This window comes from Stegodyphus dumicola, chromosome 1, assembly GCF_044657685.1.
Source record: "Stegodyphus dumicola isolate Sdum_Otavi_A_Nest chromosome 1, ASM4465768v1".
Taxonomy (NCBI): Eukaryota; Metazoa; Arthropoda; class Arachnida; order Araneae; family Eresidae; genus Stegodyphus; species Stegodyphus dumicola.
In genome coordinates this window covers 48,686,556-48,708,002 of record NC_140768.1, presented here as the reverse complement: position 1 = coordinate 48,708,002, position 21,447 = coordinate 48,686,556, and the positions used below count along the sequence as shown (strand labels likewise).

The 21,447-nt window shown below is 32.6% G+C and overlaps 1 protein-coding gene across 1 annotated transcript in view; it reads right to left on the bottom strand.

Moving 5' to 3' along the window:
• Positions 1 to 21,447, bottom strand: part of LOC118191999 (nephrin-like) — a 916,450-nt gene that overhangs the window by 603,443 nt on the left and 291,560 nt on the right. The window contains exon 2 of the mRNA XM_085814264.1: positions 17,619 to 17,753. Within this exon, the coding sequence (XP_085670390.1) occupies positions 17,619 to 17,753 (135 nt within the window). The remainder of the gene's footprint in view (positions 1 to 17,618; positions 17,754 to 21,447) is intronic.

Sequence of the window (21,447 nt, the reverse complement as noted above, 5' to 3'; positions counted from 1 at the left end):
CTTGGCCAAAGTGCTGGCTTTATAAGTTACTCTGCTTTTCTATTCAATACCTACTACAGACAAACGTTTAGCATTCATGTTGAGCATATAGTCGGTTTCTGTGCCAGTTTCTATGGCAAATGGATGAAGCAACTTGGTTGTCCCTTTGTTAAAGACTACAATTCTACCGGCTCGTATTTTGCACCATAGGAAATCAGACTCAAGCATCAATGCTGAAGGAACTATCAACACTTTCAAAATACATTGTGAATATAAAACTATGCTGATGCTTTCAAAATATCGTTAAACGTTCATAAAACGTCATAGCAAATAAATTAGGCAAACGATTCATATATTACTATGCTGGAACTTCAGAAATTTTATTACATATATCCCAATGTACATTCTTTCCAAATTGGGTCATAATGTAGAGATCCATGTGACGATTTGTTTCATTCCAAACGCATGCAAGTATATTACCAGAGCGACAACAACCATACAGCCAGTGATGCGGTTGCCAAGATCCTGGAGAACAGCGAATATTAAACGCACAAAAACAGTGTCCTTGAGTAAGCCTCACATCAAAATGTCGTAGAGGCTGTAAGTCTGGTGTCTGCCATTGCCATCACATTAAAGCGATATCTGGTCATTTTGCTCGTTTCTTTTGCTTAGATGCAAATTTTGACTAATATGTCTCACATATGATATATTATAGGCGGGGCATATTTTTACTAAGATATTCTCGCAAATGATCTTGATACTGATTGCGATAACAGCGAGTAGAACAATGCCTGTTTGGAAAAACAGTCAACACTACGTTCATTAACTTGGCACCAACCAGGTTTCTTTTTGCCCAAGGAAATCCTTTCAGTTACGTTTGCTGAACAACAAAGGTAGACTTATAGAATGCTTACGGAATACATGGCGGGATGTATTAAATAAACAACTGTAAGAACTCATGTAACTGGAGTGACTTTGTAACTAAGAACATGGAACTTGCAAAAGAGCTTTATTTCGTCCCATCTAGCATATCTTCTCAAGCAGACTTGCCTGTTTGCCTATTAAATAAAAATATGCATGCCGTATTAAAGGAAAGTCGGAAATAAGTTGGTGTTACAAAGTTTTACAGAAATATAGAAAAAATTAACAAGGTTAGTTATCATTCTAGGTAGGAGCTACAGCGATGCAAGTCAGCGGCCTAGTGATTTCCAAACATGTTCTATCATAATGAATCCGGAGAACAGGCGTCCATTTATAGAATTCCTTCTCCCTCAAGATAATCGGTTTCCAAATAGCATATTATTCGAAAAAGTTATTACATATTGCATATGTTTATTTTCTTCTAGCGTCTGGAATCACTCTGTAAATAAAAACGAGACTTATTCGTAAAGGGAAACTGACTCTAGTCTGTGGTACTCCAATCACAATGACACTACACAATCTAAAACATTGCGTCACTACAACCATTTGCATTTTGTATCCTAAGTTTAGTGAGACACAAGTCATGGGTTTCCTTGCATACATATTCTTTTATGTAGCGGTATAATGGATACTTAATTTTCAATAGCTGCAGCAAACTCCTTTGCAATCTGGTCTGACGTCGTTAGTTCATATCGTCTAGTAATCTTTGAATCTTTGACAAATAATGGTCCCGAGGTTCTGTTATAAAATGTTTTCGATTTCAATCCGGTTGTATACACGCATCAATATCGTTCCCACATTCCTGACTTGAAAAATTCAGCTAATTTTAAATCTTGGCACACCAGTGTTAGAATCTGTACGGCTCCATTCTTCCAACCTCACGTCATTTCCCACAGTCTGTCACATGTCTTCTCAATGAAATATTCTGACTTCCAAATCCGAAACATTAATTCGCCTCTTCGTGCAATGGTTGAGATTACAATTTCAAACACCTTCTTGCATTCCTTTCCCCAAATATCGTAAGACTGGGAGCAAAATTTTGCATATTTTTCTGTTGCAAAGACGAATCTCACTGGGGTACGTGATAAAACTGGCCAGGAACTGGCAGTCAATTGGCTATAATTAACATAAAGCACCTTATTTAAATTTGTTTCTTTAATTTTTAGAGTCAGTTGCATAAAATAATTTAGTAAGTATATCTCTATTTTAGAGTAAAATAATATGTAAATTCGGTTTTACAGATTATTTACTATAACACGTTTAACGGATTTACAAAAAAAATTACATTGTTTAGCTCAAACGTCTGTCTTTAAAGGCCACTCACTGGAAGTACAAATATTAATAGAATATGAGAGCAAATTTCAACTTAATATGCCTCAAGCGAGGCCATGTAGCAGACGGTTAGTAACCCATACATTGGATCGACATTCACCTCGAAATAAAATTCTGCTAACAGTTTGATTTCGAATTTTGTACACTATTGAAATTGAAGGCCAGACGAAACTGATAGAACAAAATGCGTATCTTATCAGCCAATTATTTTGCTCTGGTTTAAGCCGCCATATATATATATAACCTTATTTAAAATTCTATTTTATCCCAATAAGATTTTATATTCTTAAATTCGAAAGACAAATAAGGCCTGTTCTTATCAAGGTAAAATAAATGTTGGTGAGTATTTATTTCGATGGATAACTTTGTAACAAAACAATTTTCTTCTTTATTCTTTTATTTTTCAAACAATATCTTAATGAGATGCTTGTTGTTTTCAATAAAAGAATTTCCTATGATATCAAAATAAAAAATAGTGGTAGTCGAAGTTGTTTCGCAAATATCTTGCAAGGCTCGTAAGCAGTGATACAAATACGTCACTACACCGTTGAATAATTAAGAAGTTTCTTTATTAACTAAGTCAGCCTTCATGCCACATTAAATTGCGATGAAATAATATAAAAATTTTTTCGTGTCATTAGGCTTTAGTTTTTGAACGGCTTATTTTAAATTATGTTTTATGTTCCCAATTTGAGGAATCAGTCTTACATTAATAATCCTATGTAACGGTTTGGCTTAGAAACTGCTTCAGACGTTAACTTTCGGATTTGCACGTAATGATGATTACATTAAAATTTCATTTCCTTTTAGTTTAAATATTTTTAAATTCTTTAAATTTTAATGGAAAATTCTTCGAGCTCTGGAAGGGTAATTACAAGTATTCAGATTACAGTCTTCTGCATTTTTTTTATTATTAATTTGTGAGGATCAATTTATATTCCTTTTGTCCTTGTGCGTATGTCTTCAAAATCTGGTAAACTTTTCAAATATTTCTGTGTTATTTTTCGTGGGTCATGTATGTAACAAGAAAGGCGAACACAGCTGGCGAAAGTTTTTTCTTAAATTATGGCATTACATTGCTCGTGAAAATGCAAACTGAAGTATATTGGCTTTATTTCTTTAAATAACTGATTTCGAATGGATGCTTTCAGATCTCAAAAGATAGTACAGAATTATACGAAAACATTTTCCACTTTTAAGTAGATTGGTTTGAAGATGAAACGTTTAATTTTTTATGTATTCCCTTTATCATCTTTTTGAAGGTATCAGTTAACAAAATGACAGATAGAAGAGTATTATCCAATGAGAGACCATTGGTTTCAAAAAAGAATCTATTTTGCTTTGCAATTCCATCCTAAATGTTCAGGAAATATTCATAATTCTACCCTAAATTTGAGAAGGAATTTCCTGGAGAATATGTGTTGAAAAATAATATAAGTCAGTAACTGTATTCCCTAATAAGTTTGCGAAATTAACACACATTTGTTATTTCATTTTATGAATTAAGACAAAATTTTTCAAACTGGTTTCTTAGCTCTTCTGAAATTTTATAGGGAATGATATTTAATATTTAAATAGGCCTTATGCATTTAATACAAAAAATGCTCCCTCAGACGTATCTTCATAGTGAAAAGCGTTTATATTGGAGATTCCTATTTATGATTTATATTCAAAAAATAAGTTTACATCCACATTATTTGAAATCGCTACTTAGGATCAATCTGACACTGATTACTCTAATTAATATTTAAATTTTTCCCAATATTTTATCTGTATTATTATAATTTCATACACCTTCTTGCATTCCTGTCCCAAATATCGAAAGACTGGGAGCAAAATTTTGTATATTTTTCTGCATTGCAGTAGCACTGTTATTTCTGATATTTTAACTCATAATCTTTCTTCTTTACATCCAGAAAACGTTAGTATGGATCAAGATTTTCAAAAGCATGAGACTTTCAGAAAGTGTTAAGATAAATTATATTAATGTTTTAAAAACTATAAGTTATGCTCTCTATATTTCTTTTTAATTTTTAGCTTTATATCAGTCGCTCTTAATCTTTTTTATTTTAGAGAAAACTCTTATAGTTATTCTAATAAAATATTACATACTTTGCTTTTTTTTCTAAACCAATCCTTGCTACTGATGGCAGTGTTATGTGTGTACGTTAATTGTACATATTCACAGAGGGCAAGAATGCTTTTCTCTCTGTTCAAGGTAAAGGTTCTTTGTTAAGTCCAGTTACCAACGGAGACATTTTTGTCTTTATTGGAAGCAAGTTGCCAATAAAATATCTCATGATGTGTCATAACAGTATCCGAAATCTAAAGGGTATGTTATTGTATTACTTTGTAATACGTATTGCAGATTAAAAAGTTGTTTCTTTTCTTTTACAAAATGTATGCGTTTAGAAACTATTTTGGCCCCCAGTTTTTGAATTTTGGTTTAATAAAATATTAACCCTTTTTTATAAAATATTTATTCGCTGAAGAAAGTAGAGATCTGTTCTGGCAAGCTTAAAAATTTAACATATATGAGATACGTTCGTAAACTGTAGTCTACTTACAAAGACTGGTATAATTAAATACTGTTTGCCTCTTCCACAGAGATTGTTGTCAGGAGCATATATTTTTCACTTTTCACGAACCTCAGTAAGAAAATAATTTTCATGCACTACGTGGACATTCTGGGAAGAAATCGCACGAAACATTTCTACAAGCCTGGTTTATTTACCCTGAAAGTTATATACGATTTCTCCGCTATCCAAAAATACAGCAAATCTGTGAAATTACCTTGATCGGAAATGTCATAATGCGAAGGAACATTTATCCTCGGTGCATACAGAAAATTTCTTTAAGCCTCCGGGTCAATTCATAACAGTACACTGATAACACAAAAAACTTAAGCAATGTTAAGAATGTAGTGCTAACAGGAATAATACATTAAACACACTGCTAAGGTAATGTAGAAATACTGTACATGCAGTATATTTTCACTTCCCTGGTATTAAAAGATGGGAAACATATATGCATGGTTATAGGAGGTAATTGTAAAAAACATTTACGAGGGCAATCCCAAAAAAAGGTCTGTTTTGGGGGACGTAGAGAAAGTTTTAATACGGTTGTTGGCAACACTATTGTGAGTGGTGCTTTCTCCACTACCACATAAGCACGCAGGCGCTTCGCTGGGATGCTCAGTCTTGGCTTGGCAGCCATTCGAAATAGGGCTCCCGATAAACGTTACCGCCAAGTGCGAAGTGCGCGTAGTTATTCGATTTTTGAATGCAAAATGCGTTAAACTGGTTGAAATTCACCGCTTATTGACGGAAGTGTATGGACAGTCGTGCATGGATGTCAAAAACGTTCGCAAGTGGTGTAGAGAGTTTACAGCCGGTCGTACTGAAATTCATAACGAAAAAAGGAGCGGGAGGCCGTCAATTGCCGACGAGACAATCGCGAAAGTTAAGGAACTTGTGCGTAAAGATCGGAGGATCACTCTGGATGCTTTCTGCATTTTGGTTCCTGAGGTTTTCAGAAGCACCATCCACAGGGTTTTAACGGAAAAGTTGCAATATCGGAAGGTGTGTGCAAGATGGGTGCCGTGTATGTTGACAGAAAACCACAAACAGCAACGGGTTGATTCTTCCCGCAAATTTCTTTGCCGCTATGGAGACGAAAAGGACAACTTCTTGAACTTCTTGGAAAGATGAGGGTCAACGCTTCCTGAAGGGCATGGCGGCAAGCTGGTATGACATGGGCATTGTAAAACTGCCACAGCGTCTACAAAAGTGCATCGACTGAAATGGCGATTATGTTGAAAAATAAAGCATTCTTCAATCTTTAAAGAGATGTAGCAATTATAGAAAATAAACGGTTCTTTGTATATCTAAAAATATAGGAGATCTTTTTTTTTGGGATTGCCCTCGTATGTGTGAGCTGAATAATTGGAGTATACAGAACGAGGATTTTTTCTTATTATATCTCTTTGCTTCGAGTTCATAATGATAAACTACTCACGACCTTTCACGATACTTTCAACATTGAGATATAAAGACACTCAAATGTTCTGCTATGGCTAATGTGAAGGACATAAAAACAATTTATATATACTATTATAAGGCTTTTCTAGAACATTATATTTTTAGCATTCCTTTTTGGTGCTTTGCGAAGTTGACAAAGAAGCTGATCCATTGATGTAGTACCTTATCAGCTATTTAAAAAGCCCTGGTGGCAGACCTCTATACGTATTTCACAACATCTTACATGCAAGATTTCCAGTGCCATAGTCAGATGTTATAGACATCACTAAATCACAAAATTATTAACAATAGAAGCTATTAACTTTATAAGGTATTTCTCCCACTTCCCTAGCGTGCCTTCGTGGTGTAACGGTAGCACGCTGGGCCGGTTTTACAGAGGTCGGTGGTTCGAGTCCCGGCGAAGGCGGTTGCATCTTTTTCATCTTTTCTGCTTCCAATACCTAATGACTCTACAAGTGGCGCCCGAACTAAAAGGATTCTGGATGATGATTCTCCGCACCAAGGTTTGGCGACTAGGTCCCCTAAAACCGTAGTCGCCCTTTAAAAAGGGGAGTATATAAGGTATTTCTCCCACTTCTCTAGCGTGCCTTCGTGGTGTAACGGTAGCACGCTGGCCGGTATTCCAGAGGTCCGTGGTTCGATTCCCGGCGAAGGCGGTTGCATATTTTTCATCTTTTCTGCTTCCATTTAACCTAATGACTCTACAACTTGAATTATTAAAGGTGTTACATTAGTTATTCAAAACACTCTTTTTGGGTCTCCAAAATATTCTTTTGAGGTACACATTTTTCCCAACCATTAATTATATACTCTCTGCCTCTGAAGATGAAAATCTTGTTTCTCTGAGATCAGTGCTGATTCTACTTTTTCTGTTCACGTATTTTCGGAAAAGTGAACATCCTCTTCCGATTACTTCCGATAGCGAAAACAATTACTAATAGTGAGATTACTAATAACAATTGCTAATTATTAATATTTTCTTGAGATAGAAATGACATAAAACGCATCGCAAAAGAGAATGCCTGAATAATGTTTATCTCTGTTAGAGGAAAGTCAATAGAATTCACTCTGGATGCGCATAATATACATTATGAAAGAAAAAAGCGAAGACAGAGGTGTTCAAAATGATATAGAATACAACGGCCTGACATCTTCCAATTTGGAAATAAAAAAGCTCAATCAAGTTCACTTCCCAAGAGAAGCAACGAACCATGTGATACTATTTGCCCACTAGCTCGGAAAAGGCAAAAAACACGCTCTATAAGTACGTACCTCTCTTGAGACGGTTAGGGAAGAATGCGAGGGGAGAATAGGAAAGTTAACCATCTGGTGTTGGTCACTGAGGAGAATAAAGACTGGTATGCATTCCTTCAAGCTTAGGATGCCTGGAGTAATCAAGACAACAAAGCTAAAGCGTGGAATTCTACTTTGAGGCTTCTATGTTGCTATGAGAGAACCGATATCGGTTTTTGGAAAGGGATAGTACAATGTTCAAACTTAATTTGAATTATCGAACTGGTTTTGTCTGGAGTCTGAATTATTTTAAACTCAATAGAAATTCCTTAAAATATCACATATTATACTATTATTTCAATGAAAAGTTTGTTCCTTTAACTGCTTAAAGGGGAACGAAGAATCGTTCAGTTTCTTTCCTGTGATGATGGCTATATTTGCTTAAACGCTAAAATAACCTCTTCCGAATTGATTTTCTCTGTAGGATGTGCTTTACTGTTTCCCATTTTTCTAAACAACTATTTTTAAGAGGGAATGGAAAATAAATTTGAAAATATTACTATTGTTCAAACTCTTAAAACTTTTAGAAAATATCTGTCATATATGCTCTGGCATAAATATTTTATTTCGTATTGATATGAATAATCATTTTCCAAAAAAGGAAAATCATACTATTTTTTAAATATTTATCTGTTACTATACTATACATTTCGGTTTTAATCGAATTGGTTCTAATGTTACTTATATGATTCCAATAGTAGTTTACCAGAGCACCGAAACTGATCGTTTCTTTAGGAATCGTTATTGGAGGAAATAATGACTATTCCAAGATTGAGAAATGTTCAAAGATTTATTCAATAACAAACATATTCGAATCTTTCAAATTACATTTAAATCTTTGACAATTTTGTGCGAACAGCCGAGCGGTAAAATCATTGAACACTGGTTGTTCGATCCGCGTTTGAATCCCGCGAACGGGATTCAAACGCCGGCTGCGTGGTAGTTTTCGCGATTTTCCTCACGAGGAACGAGTATATGAGACAGCTTCCTTAGAAAGTCCTCCAAGGAGGCATCCCTTTTCTTAGGCAGATAGCCGTTGACGCTTTGCTATAATAGTAAAATAAACCAAACTAATGGCAACAATACTGGTAATGATCGTGGAACACATCAGAGCTGCTATAATAAGCATTAACAGGAGAATGCAACAAAAAGAATGGTATTAATTTGATTATCTCTCTGATTATGGCGTGTGAGCAACTCGTCGCACAAAGAATGCTTGTAATTTTCTGTGAAAAAAGCTTTGATAGGTTACCTTTTTTGTATATGTCAATTATTAGTGTATGAAAAATAATTTTTAAAAATGTAGTATTTCGAAATCCGATGACTTACTTATATCAAAACCTGTTTGTTTTGAAGAATGTTTTAAATTACTTATTTGTCATAAATAAGAAAGAAATCGGTGATCAGTAAAATTATATATATTCAAAGATAAAATAGAAAAGCGTCGGAACAAAACAAATTAATTCAAGTTTCTGCATCATTATCAGAATTTCTCGTATGCCTAAACATTTCCATGTCAAAATTACTACATGTCACATTTCGCAAAAATCGTTAATTTAAAATAATGACATTTAAGATTTAAAAAGTTTGACAAAATATACTCTTTATTTCAATACATCTGTTAACTCAGCTTTGCGTTAGATAAAATTAAAATTACAGTTATAAAATTATAGTCATTTTCTGATTCTTTTAGAATTAATTCTGACTAAGGATGATAGCAGGTGGATGTGACATTTTCCCCGGAGCAAAATTTTGCAAACAACACAATATACCTCACTGACAGTCAATTCTCCTGTCATTTCAGTGGTTATGAAGTCACAGCGCATTTAGCTAGAATATTTTACGTCTCTCGAGAGAGTCACGTGGCAAATGCTCAAGGCTAGGTAATAAAATCCCTCTGCATTGTGAAATATTTCAAAGAAATCATCAAACAGAATTCTTGTATTTTGTTTTGATATTATTTTTAGTACCAAAAGTTAAATTCTTTGTTATGTATGTGATTTGCTGTTGGGTCTTTATTGGATATTCAATATCATAGCAGCAAAGGAAAGTTATAAGTATCTTTCGGGAATATGAGGCTATTTTTTTGTCACTAAAGAACATAGTTTTTGTTTCGTAGACAGTACTAGGCACATATTAAAAATACTTTAAATATATTATTTTAGACACGGATGAGCAATATTGGTGCATGCGTAGGGGTTTGCAATAGGCTGAGTACACACAGGCCCGTCCGATGACAGGTTGATAAAATTTATTTTATCAAAAGAAATATTCCAGATTTATGCAATTTTCGGCAGAAATACTCGTACATAACTTGCTCTGTTCATAGTATCACAGAATACAACCAGTGGTTACGCTGTAGACTACTAAGAATGTTAAACACAAGAATGCAAAGCGCACTTAAAGAGAAAGCTAAGCCGGAGATATCTCAGTACTCCGAACTCACGCTGAAATAACAAATCGCAACAGCAACTGACAGCAGATGCTCTCTCCGGCCTTATATAGTTTTCACCCGTCCATTGAGATATTTCTAGTACTTTCTGCTTCTCGAACTTACTAGAAGGGAATATGAGGGTCGAATTATGCTTACAGTTATATACTAATCAATTACATGTATTCAATTACAATACCTATTACGGTGATACAGAGACCGAACCAAAATGTCGCCCAAATGCTCGCCAAGTTTGCCGACTTGTCGCCAAAATCGTTGTCAGATTGGCGATATCTGGGCAAATTACCGAGATACCCATTTACTCAATGTTAAATGGATTTGCCCCTGTATTCTTACTTTTCCGGCATAGTTCTTCTCTCTAGATTATTCTTGTTACATTAAGTTGAAAAATATAACAATTTCACATACAATTGCATTAAAATCATCTATTTATATGCAATATTCGTAACATACCAGTTCTGTTGTAAGTTGCTATAGAAGTAGATTTATAAAAGGTAAACCCGCTGTAACTGGGGCTAAGATGGTATACTCCGGAAAGTATATTATTTAGGAGCTTAAAATCAATCTTAGACTCTCCAATCTGGAATTAAATACCAATGAAACGTGCTTAACATAAAAGTTTTGAGAAACTGAATAAAAAATACAAAAAATCGCGCTGAAATAAGAAATTTTAATTTCCTTGCTTACTAATATAAATTTATTTGCACTCACTAGCAATAACAATTTAGTTATCTAAATAGAAATTTAATCTTAGTTAATATAAATTAAGAATTACCGCTTATTTTTCATTATACAAAGTCCATTTTGATTGATTATTATTAACTTAGTATTTAGAAAATAACAGAAATTAAATAAATGACATAAATTAAAAATATTATTACAGATAAATTAAAATGTAGCATTGATTTATTATTTTTATTACCATATTTAAAAATATTGCAATTAATAAATTATAATTATTTTACTTCATTATAACAGATAATATTTATTTAGATTCTCACTACTTAATACCTTATATTCCGGCGTCTGACGCGCACTTATAATTTCAAACCATTTTTTTTAAAGTACATTCGCTATATAACGCGCCCCCTTTTCTTTACTAAGAAACCTAAAAGATACATCTGCGATGTTCTTATCTTTTGAAGTTATTAATTTGATGATTGATCCCAAGCTTTTGAACAAGGGTATACTGAATTGACAAAGCTATAAGGGGAACATGCGTAAGGAGACAAAGCGGTAAGGGGATATGTGCGTGGGGGAAAATGCTTGCGGAAGTAAAATAATTCTGCAAAGAGGATACGTTGCACTCAGTGTTGGTGTGACAAGAATATTATTGCTGAGTTTCGAGAAAAAAGGGACATTATTTGAGGTAAGAATGCACTTCTGACCCGAATGAAATCGTAAAATTAACAGTTAGATGGTTTCTCTTTCTGTACTCATTTTGAAGTGAATATCGAAGGCTAAGAAGGAGCAAGGAAATAAAATGAGGCCAAATGCATCAGGCCAGTCTAAAAATAGTGTGTGAGTGGGTAATACAAGCACGGAATGAGATTAAACCCGATGTAATTGAAATGTCATCAAAGAAATGTAGTATATCTAACAATCTAGATGGAACGGTAGATGATTATTTACTTACGCATAAGAATAACAAAGATTGTGAAGATGAAACGGATATGACAGGATAACATGTCGTACGATTATGACGCCCATTTCATATTATCTGATAAGGAAATGTTTAAGTTCATAAAGAATGTCATTTCTTAGACAAACAGCATTTAGATACATGTAGAAATATAATTTTTGTATGCTCATCTTTAATCATTTTTATATCCGACGTATAACACGTACCCTTAAATTTCCATCTTATATTTTCTTTCAAAAGTGTGCGTTATACGTCAGAATATACGTTAATTAAAATAAGAATGCATCTATTTAATGAGTAGAGCAATCTTAATTACTTTTTATTCATTCATAGAAAAAATGCCTTATACTTTTACGTAATCTCCATTCACTTTTCGAGTTTCTCACTCTTCCAATCATTTTATAAATTTATGTTTGATGGATTTCTTGGTATATTACTTAGCAAAATGAGAAACCTGTTAATTATATACCATCATCTATATGTTATGGTTGTTGTCTCAGAGGAAAGAAGAAAAGGCGTGTTATTAATGATCCGGTTTCTGATTGGGTGGGTCATATTAGAAGATTTTTTATTCCTCAGATTGCTTTAAGCCAGTAGTATTTTCTACTCAGATGAAAGATAGGACAGTCAATCAAATGGAAAACATGGATTTGCGAGCAAAGACAAAAAACAACGGTATTCTAAAAAAATAGAAGAAAAATTTCACACGTAAATTTTCAGTAATTACATTGCGGTCTTTTTCTCAATTTGTGAAACTGATTTCTTGCATGGCCATTGGAACTAGATAGTATTTAGCATTAAGAAAGAAAAATAGTTTTTAAATATTATTATAGCTAACGTAATAAATCTCAAAATGAATTTTTTGCAGTATTGTAGAGACATTAGGTATATGTTTTTGGAACAGTTATGAAAAATGAGCATTGCGTTCGCCGGGAATCGAAACACGGACCTCGGGAATACACGCCCAGCATGCTGACCACTACACTAAGAAGGCATGCCAAGAAGGCTGTAGAAATACCTTTAAGTATAATAAAATAAAATTTGTTGAATCCACAAGTGAAATATATGAAAAAATATTTCATTCCTCAGTATTTGTAAATCGCGAGTTCAGCTACAATTTGCACTGTTTATAGAAGAGGGTAAAATTTTTTAGTTTTTAAAATTATTGCGTCATTTAGGCTGCATAATTCTTCAAGATAGTTGTAAACAGGTTTGTTAAATAAATGCTCATGAGTTTGTTTAAATAACCAAGCATAAAATGTGAGCGATAAACTGTCAGTTCGCGAAAACATTATGAGCATTTATGAGAAAGTTAATTTACTCTTACTTTCATTTTTGCCTAAGTAACCGGATTTCGTTAATAGCGAATATTTGGAATCGGGATTCGAATCACCCATGTTCTGATATCCTAGCTAGGCTTATAACATCACATCACGCACGAATAGAATAGGATTTTTTTTTTTTTTTAATATTCCTCTCTACTTAAAGGGCAATTCGTAGAAGTCACGAAACGCAATCGACCATAGCCAGGTGACAGTAAATTATTGCCCACTACATTTTAGTTCGGACACCTCTGTAAGGACATTTTGATTTTTGAAACAGAATACGTCAAAAACAAATTATGTTCTCGCTGGGATTCTAACCACGGTCTATGTTAGCTCTTCATTCTTACCACTTACACCATGAGAATACTCACGGGTAAAGGTAATAATCTCATCTAAATATAAAAAACGAATGTGCAAAAAATCTTTCACTATATTGCAGATATGTCTGCTTTGTATCTTGCTGAAAATAATTACGTCATTAAGAATATGGATGAAATAAAATGACATTAAGGTAAATTGATAAATAAGAAAAAGCCGCACCCTAACTGTAACCTTTAATTTTTTAACTGTAACCTTTAATTTATACTTCAAAGCATATCTGTGACATTTATTGGAGAATCTGGAAGACAGTAGGCCGATTATAAATAACAGAATAATTCTCAAGGGTAACAAAAAAGGTAATAAAATGTTTGATATCCAAGCAGCTGTTCTTATGCATTTATATATAAGCATGAGCATTTTAGTTACATATATTCCTCAAATGCCTTTGAACATATATCAATAAGGGAAATAAGCTTATAATTACATCACATGAAAAATGTATCTCTGTAGGCTCCTAAACGGATGAAGCGCTTTGGTAAGTGGTTAATGCACAAATTTGAAGCCAATGTTGTCATTTCATTCAATCAAAGTTGTATGTAAAAATAAAACAAATATGTTTAAAACCTTTGTACTTAAAATTATTAATTTTAAACATAAAGAGCAAAGGATAATTTAGAACGATTCGTGTACTCGGTTACAATTAGTGTTAGCACTGAAAGTGTGCACTGAACAATATTTAGCTAGAACTTTCACTGATATACATATATTAGAGGAAGAAGTCTTACCACATTAAATTTCTAGTATCCGAAACATATATTCTAGCTATTTATGCTACTTAAAGTCAGCAACTGTTTTGCCTTTTTTCCATAAGCATATTATTTGTAAAACATTAGTCTAATATATTATTCTTTTGACATATTCTTAATAATGCACTTCATTACGTAATCCGTTTTATTACAGACTCACACAGCTAAAATACGCTACAGAAATTCTATTAATTAATAAAATGAAATTTGTATTTCATTACTTCATATCTTTACATCAATGACATATCTTTAAATCAATTAAGATTACTTATTTTATTTTTTTGAATTTGAAGAATTTAGGCATAAACGTGTATTATAGAATATATCATATAAAATCTGAGTCTTGAAATACTCTGAATTAATTCGCTTAATTACCTAATAATACCCTTAATTAATTCGTTAGCAGTGTATTATAAAAATAAGGGAAAGCTAATGTTCTTGAATCGCTTAATAGAATATTCATAAAAATTAGAAAACTGCTATATCCCTGATCACAATCGTGTCAATTCTGTTTAATGATGAACTATTCTGTTAATGAATTGAGGAATTCTTATTATTAGAATAAATCCTTTTTTTAAGAAGTAACGATGAAAAATTGCATTTTCGTTATCAAATAGTTCCGTTATCACGCAAAGTATTTCCTTCCATTTATAAGGCTATTAGCCATTAAACTAATACTGTAGAAAGATAACACACTGAAGGAAGAATGTTTACAAAAGACGAAATTAATTTGTTCCTCTTCTAAAAGCGAGGCACTTGAGTTCGTCTGTAGAACACAAAAAGTGCGCATAGCCACTTTCCGGTTTCAGGTTTTACATCTTCTTTATTCTTCCTGAACTACATTGCTATGAATCAATCATACTTCTTTGTCGCCCACCAGTGGCTGAGTGGTAAAGTAGCTAAATACTGGTAGTTTTTTCGGGGTTCGAATTCCCCGGAGCGGACTTGTTTCACAGGCGCTTTTTTTTGGTTTTCCCCATGTGTAACATGCATACGAGCTAGTTTCCCTTAACTGTTTGAAGGACGGTGGCTACCTACAGTAACCACTTTTTCTATTGAACGTCTTACTCACTCGTGTGAGTGGCATCACGATGCCTTTGTGGCGAAAGGAATGATTTGGTGGTCCAAAGAGTTACCAGTAATCAGAAAACCAATTATTCCAATCAAGACACATAGGCCAGTAGTTGATGCAGCAATTCATCTCCAAGAAAATAAGCATCAGCCATCGAAGACAACACCATGACAATGTGCAATTCTTCAGCACCAAGCACAACAGCACCAAACTTGGGCGTTGCCACAAACAAATAAACCGCAAACAAAGCTGCTTCTTTTGTTGCAAATTTTGTAAGCTAGAGTTGGACTTAGAAGTAACAAGAAAACGCAGAAATATGCTTCTTTCTATTTTTTAACAGAAACTTGTGTGTGAGCTGTTTTTGTTTATATAGAACAAATATTTAACTCATTGCATCTTCTGGAGACATAAATATATCCAGTTAAAAGAAACAAATAATGCCAAAGGAATCCAAATATGAAACTTTAGCTCAAGTAGAACTTGCTAAACACTTTATAATTTATTTCAACCCTTAGTAAATATTAATGCTGAAGAGATGAAAAAGAAATCATTTCATGCGAGTGAAATCGTAAGAGCAAATCTAGTTAGAAACGTTAAGCAGAGCGGAATTGAAGCCGAAACAGAAAGTACTATTTTATAAAGTTTTACGGAAATGCGATTTTACAGTATTTCCGTTTAGCCGCTTAGTGTTTTGTTTCGAGGTGAAAGCAGAACTCGCATAAAAATTGAATATTTCAGATTTTCAGGCTAACAGTTGCTGTAAGTGCAAGTGAAATCAGATCTAATTTTTTTTTTTTTTTTTTTTTAAATCAACATGAGAAATAAAAGATGCGGATATCACAGCCTCCAAAAATTCCCAAATTCCAATCGGAAGCCCAAATTTTAAATTTCGAATTTGTCTTATTATCTACTTCAAATTTTGTAAAACTTTAACGAATTTTTGTTTAACAAAATCAGCGATTTCAAGGCCAGCAATGACACACTGTATACGGAAAAAACATTTTTATCTCCAGCGCGAGAGACTGTTTATTGGAAATTCTAAAGATATGCTGTTTTCAAGTATTTTGTGATATTGCTGTTGAATTGTATTTTATGTGATTTAAGTGCGAAGAGCATATTTAATAAATAAATATAGCCCACACACACACACAACCTCCGTTTGGGGCGTAATATAAAACCTGATAGCTTTCACATTTTTTTGGGCCAAGCCATAGCCAGATAAATTATGAGAATTTTCAAATGACACTTTATTGCATTTATTAAACTGTATGTTTAATATTAAGAACAATTTATTATACTATAAAATTTCATTTGCTTAGTTTTTAATGATCTCATATACTGCTTATACTTGAATACTGCTTCTTTCGCTGTATTTTTTAGCTCCTATATAAATCTATAGTATAAATTGTAGTAAGCTCGCCTAAAAGTTACCAAGAGCTGCTGCTCCAAAAAGTTCAACACGTTTTAAAAAAATTAATACACATGAAAATAAAACCATTAAACATGTAAAACATTAAAAAGACATTAAAAAACAGAATCAGATAAAAAGGTAAGCGGAAAATGGTAAATTAGCCCTATTCGACTTCAAAACTGGCTTTTCAAGGGAAATTTAATTTATTTGAACATCGAATCAAGCTAACCCCATTACGCGTTTCGCCGAAACAGACAATTGAAACTTTTTCGCTACAAAATTTTTTTAAAATTTGACAAAGTGTCTTGGAAATTTTAATAGTCTCAATTATCTGTTCCAATTTCCCGACGCGTCCGCACAAAATGACACATTAAGGTGTCAAAATATGTTAAACTATACCGAAACATCTTAAATCTATATAGTATATATATATATATATATATATATATATGTCATTTTATTTTCGAGAAGTACCGAATGGAGGAATATACTGCCTGCTGGAATGTTTTTCTCTGAGGGTAGCCGTTTAATGCTTTTTCCTTTAAACAACCAACAGTAATGTGACAGTAATGTTTAACAATTAACATTAATTGACTTATTTAATGTAAATGTCACATAAACTAGATTTATGTTTCAAACTCATTTTTAAATTAATATTTATAACGAATTACGTAATAAATTTCTAACTTTAAATCCAAGACCCTTTAAGTTTTTTTTTTAAACTCGTCATTTACTGCATTTATCACACAGTATAAATTTAGCATGAGAGAAATCTCACTTCAGACAGACTTATATTTCGGCTGTATATGAAACTTAAAATGAAGGAAAAACGCAAGTAAAGCTCTTTATTTAAATTGCAAATTCGTGAATATTTTTTGCGTCGAGAGAATAATTTTCGCAGAAATTTTAAGGAGCTTCGTCTGATTTGTATTCGCATATTTTGTTTTCTTCTGTTTCAAAATATATTTATGAATACACGGCAAAAGAAAAAACAGTAAACATATAGCAGCTGAAATGATCTTACCTAAAACAAATCCATCTTTGCTCCACTGTACTGCGCCTGCTTGATTGCCAATATGGCACTGTAAAACTGCTGACTCTCCCTCGACAATTTCGGTGTCTTTCGGTTTCACCCGAAAATACTGTTGATTGCCTTCTCCTGTTAAGAAAGAAATTACGAATTTTAACATGTTTACAAAGAAAATTAATATGCACTTTGAAGTTTACTTTCATTTAAATGAAATATTACTTCTCAGTTTAAAGAAAACTTTTGATATCATAAACCGTTTTATAAATACAATATTACAAAATAATGCATGTAAAAATTAGATACCATTTGTTAGAAGCAAGAACTACATAGTCATTAATTTTCGTAAATAAATAAAGCAATGAATATTTAGGCATTGAAAATCGAGAATATACGAAATTAAAATTTAGCTTTAAATGTTTATGCCACTTTAAGCATTTCTAGCTAAGTGAATTTTTTATAACATTAATTAAAGACAATTTTAATATTCAAATATTCGCATATTAATGAATCAGAAATTTAAATCGGATAAATAATAGTTAATAATGCAGGAAATAGTATTATGTATTTACAATTACATAGTAATAAGATGTTTTTTAATCTCATAATCTCTAGAATTCGTAGAAAGAGAAGATAGTATTGAATTTTAAATAACAATTAATAAATTTGGTTTTTCTATTTTATTAAAAAAACCTTTCAGAGTTATTTTTTGAAGACATTGCATTTAGGCTTTTGCTGTACGATATTTAAGACAATTATTACCTGCAAATTTTTATCGATAGTTTATACACATACATAGAACTTTTCACAATCTAGAAAACATTTAAATGATATTTTAGAAGCATATAATTAAAATTTTATTTATTTCGGAAATTGCTTGCAACTTATATGTTAAACGTTAATCAGAAAATCAATATTTTAGTAACGAAAACGTAAGAAAACTCAGTATCATTTGCTGTCCATCAGAAAAACCGAGCAAATAGGCGAAGACGAAGTACAAATGTAATGCATATGGGGATTTTAAATTCCGCATTATGAACAATTACAGTAAAATATATGTATTAAATTTTTATTTATGTTCCACTTAGAGTTAATGACGTGATTGAGATTAAAACTACCCTGATTTATATACCTGTTATGGCGTATGTAGTTGGATTTGATGCAGTCAGAACACATTCTAGTGTCCTCTTTGGCCATAGACTGTAAACAAGCTTACTTTTGCCGTCTCAATCGTACAATCGTAAGATTCGTTCTTTTCCTTACCAAGTACAATTATATATTAGTAATGCCGTGTTAATAATTACATAAAATCTTACCTAATACTGTGGTTCTTTCAAAAAGTAGGAAATACATAAGAGTTAGTAGAGGGATACTTATTGTTTGTAGAGGAATACTTACTGTGGACAAGATTGTAGTGCATCATATTGTTTTAGCTATAATTAAAGCACTAGGTAAATATCTATTGATTATTTTTATTTATGAAAACTAATGAAATGTGAATTTTAATGCATCAAAAATCTATACATGGAAATATAATTCAAAGGAATGAAGGTAATGCAGATCGCTGTCTTTGAGAATGTATTACAAAAGGTAAACTGTGTGTATTAAGTAGTCGATATCGGTAAAAAAACCCTCAAAATTAAAAAAAAGCCTTCATTATTTTAGAATTATATAATTATTAAGAAATAATTTAACATTTTGTGGAACGTTTACTGAAGTGCAAACTGCTAAACAAAGCAGTATATGCGGATCTGTTGTATCTCTGTAGTTTTTTAAAATTTAATGAAATAAGACAACACGGTCATAAAAACGAATGCCCTCTTTATAATGTAAGGGAAAACAGTTTGTGTTTTCATTACATGTGCGGCGGACCACACAGAGATAAGTAAATCGTGTGTGTGGTCCCTGCAGTTCACTGTTCTCAGTCTTTACGATGTGTTACTCGACATATTTTTGACATCGCGGAAACATACCTTCATGACTAGTGTCAGAAGATTTTAACTTTCTGCCCCGTGTCTGTCGTGAAAGCCTCTCGATTTCAGGAGGGGTGACGAAACAATGATCTAATTTTTCCTCTGATCCAGATATAAAGAATCAAAAGATGTAAAATGGTACTGTAAAATTAAGGAGGCGTGGTTAATTCAGTTTGAAGATTTTCGAATAAAATACTAGAAGAATGTCAAATATGCCACATACTGTACGCGGGCCGCATTGACTCTCGATTGCCTTTGACAAAATAATAAAAAGTATATAATTATAACATATTAATATAAATTGGAATCCCTTTCCGCATATATAGGCTTATGTACATGCTAAAAAGAACTGTTGAGTTTATCTTTAAGAAAAAAAAATTGAGGCGATGTTGTAGAGCCAGCTCATTTACAAATGATATTAAGTGAAATTCAATGCAACTTAACTGCGAAGCAAAAATTCTGCCGAGTGAATGTCCCTGAATCAAGCCATTAAGGAATGGTTTCTAGAAAGCCACAATTTTAGTGCGTGATTTCCATGTTCGGTAGAGTCTATCACTGTGAACAGTTTTTCTCACTTACGCAAGGAAACAAAGTCCCAAAGATATCGAAATTAACAGTGATTCATTTAACTCCTGACACATGCTAGACAGAAAAACATGCCTCCAACATTTGAAAGTTAGTTGCAGAGAAACAAAAGATGCCAGGTGTCGCGAAAGAAACAATAAGTATCCCTCTGCTAACTCTTATATATTTCCTACTTTTTGAAAGAACCACAGTATAAGTAAGATTTTATGTAATTATTCACTTTTGAGATACACGTTTAAATATGAAAAAGGCTTTTTTCCACTCGGCCTGCAAATTTATAAGTTGAAAACAATGTGGCTTATTTGAGGTGCTCAGTTCGACATGCCAATGCTAGAAAATATATCTGTGTATTATATTTCAACGATCCACTGATCAGAAGTTCTAAGTTACCCATGTTTTCTGAAAACAAGCATCTTCCACTTTAGAAAACGAAAAGTACTTAAGCTGGACTCTCATGCATTGGGATTAAAACTATTGTTACAAAAGTATGATATTATTTTTCCACAACAAAAATTTATATTTTGTATAAACCAAATTATCTATATAGATTATGCCACTTTTATTGAACCACTTCTTTTTTTAGCTTCAGTTATTTCTGTTACCAGAACCTAATTTTACATTACTTACCCCACAATTTTGATACTTTAGTCATTTTGGAGCAATGAAAAATTTTGCTCTTTACGAAGTAATAATATAGTATTTCAAAATCCAAACAGCTAATGAGAGACAGGGAGCAAGAGAAAAAGACTTCTGGTTAATTTCCTATTATTGTTGGTGACATATTCAGAACTGGACGAAAATGATAACATTTATATAATAATACACGAATTTTTATGGCAACGCGTTCGTAAAAAGTTTAATTTGCGACATGATGAGGCTCTTTATGTTTCTATCAAAGCACTTTCCATTAAACCACATTTTTTTTACGAATTAAATGGAAGTTGATTAAATAGCAATCTGTCCAAAAATATATCTTAAAATGTTTTAAAGGAAATGCATTTAATTGGTTAGAATTACTGCACTTTATGACAAAATAACAAAGGAAAAAATTCTAGGAAATATTACAGAGTAATCTTTGCTGTATAAAAAAATTCAACATTTCATATATTATGAGCCTAAAGGGTGGACACATTAAATATTAAAAATCACCAACTTACAACTGTACTCAATAAATATAAATATATACTAAGTTAAATCACGTAGATTCACAGTAGACTGTGAAAACAGTAGATTGTTCGCAGTGGATTATTATCGCCATAGTTTTCTTC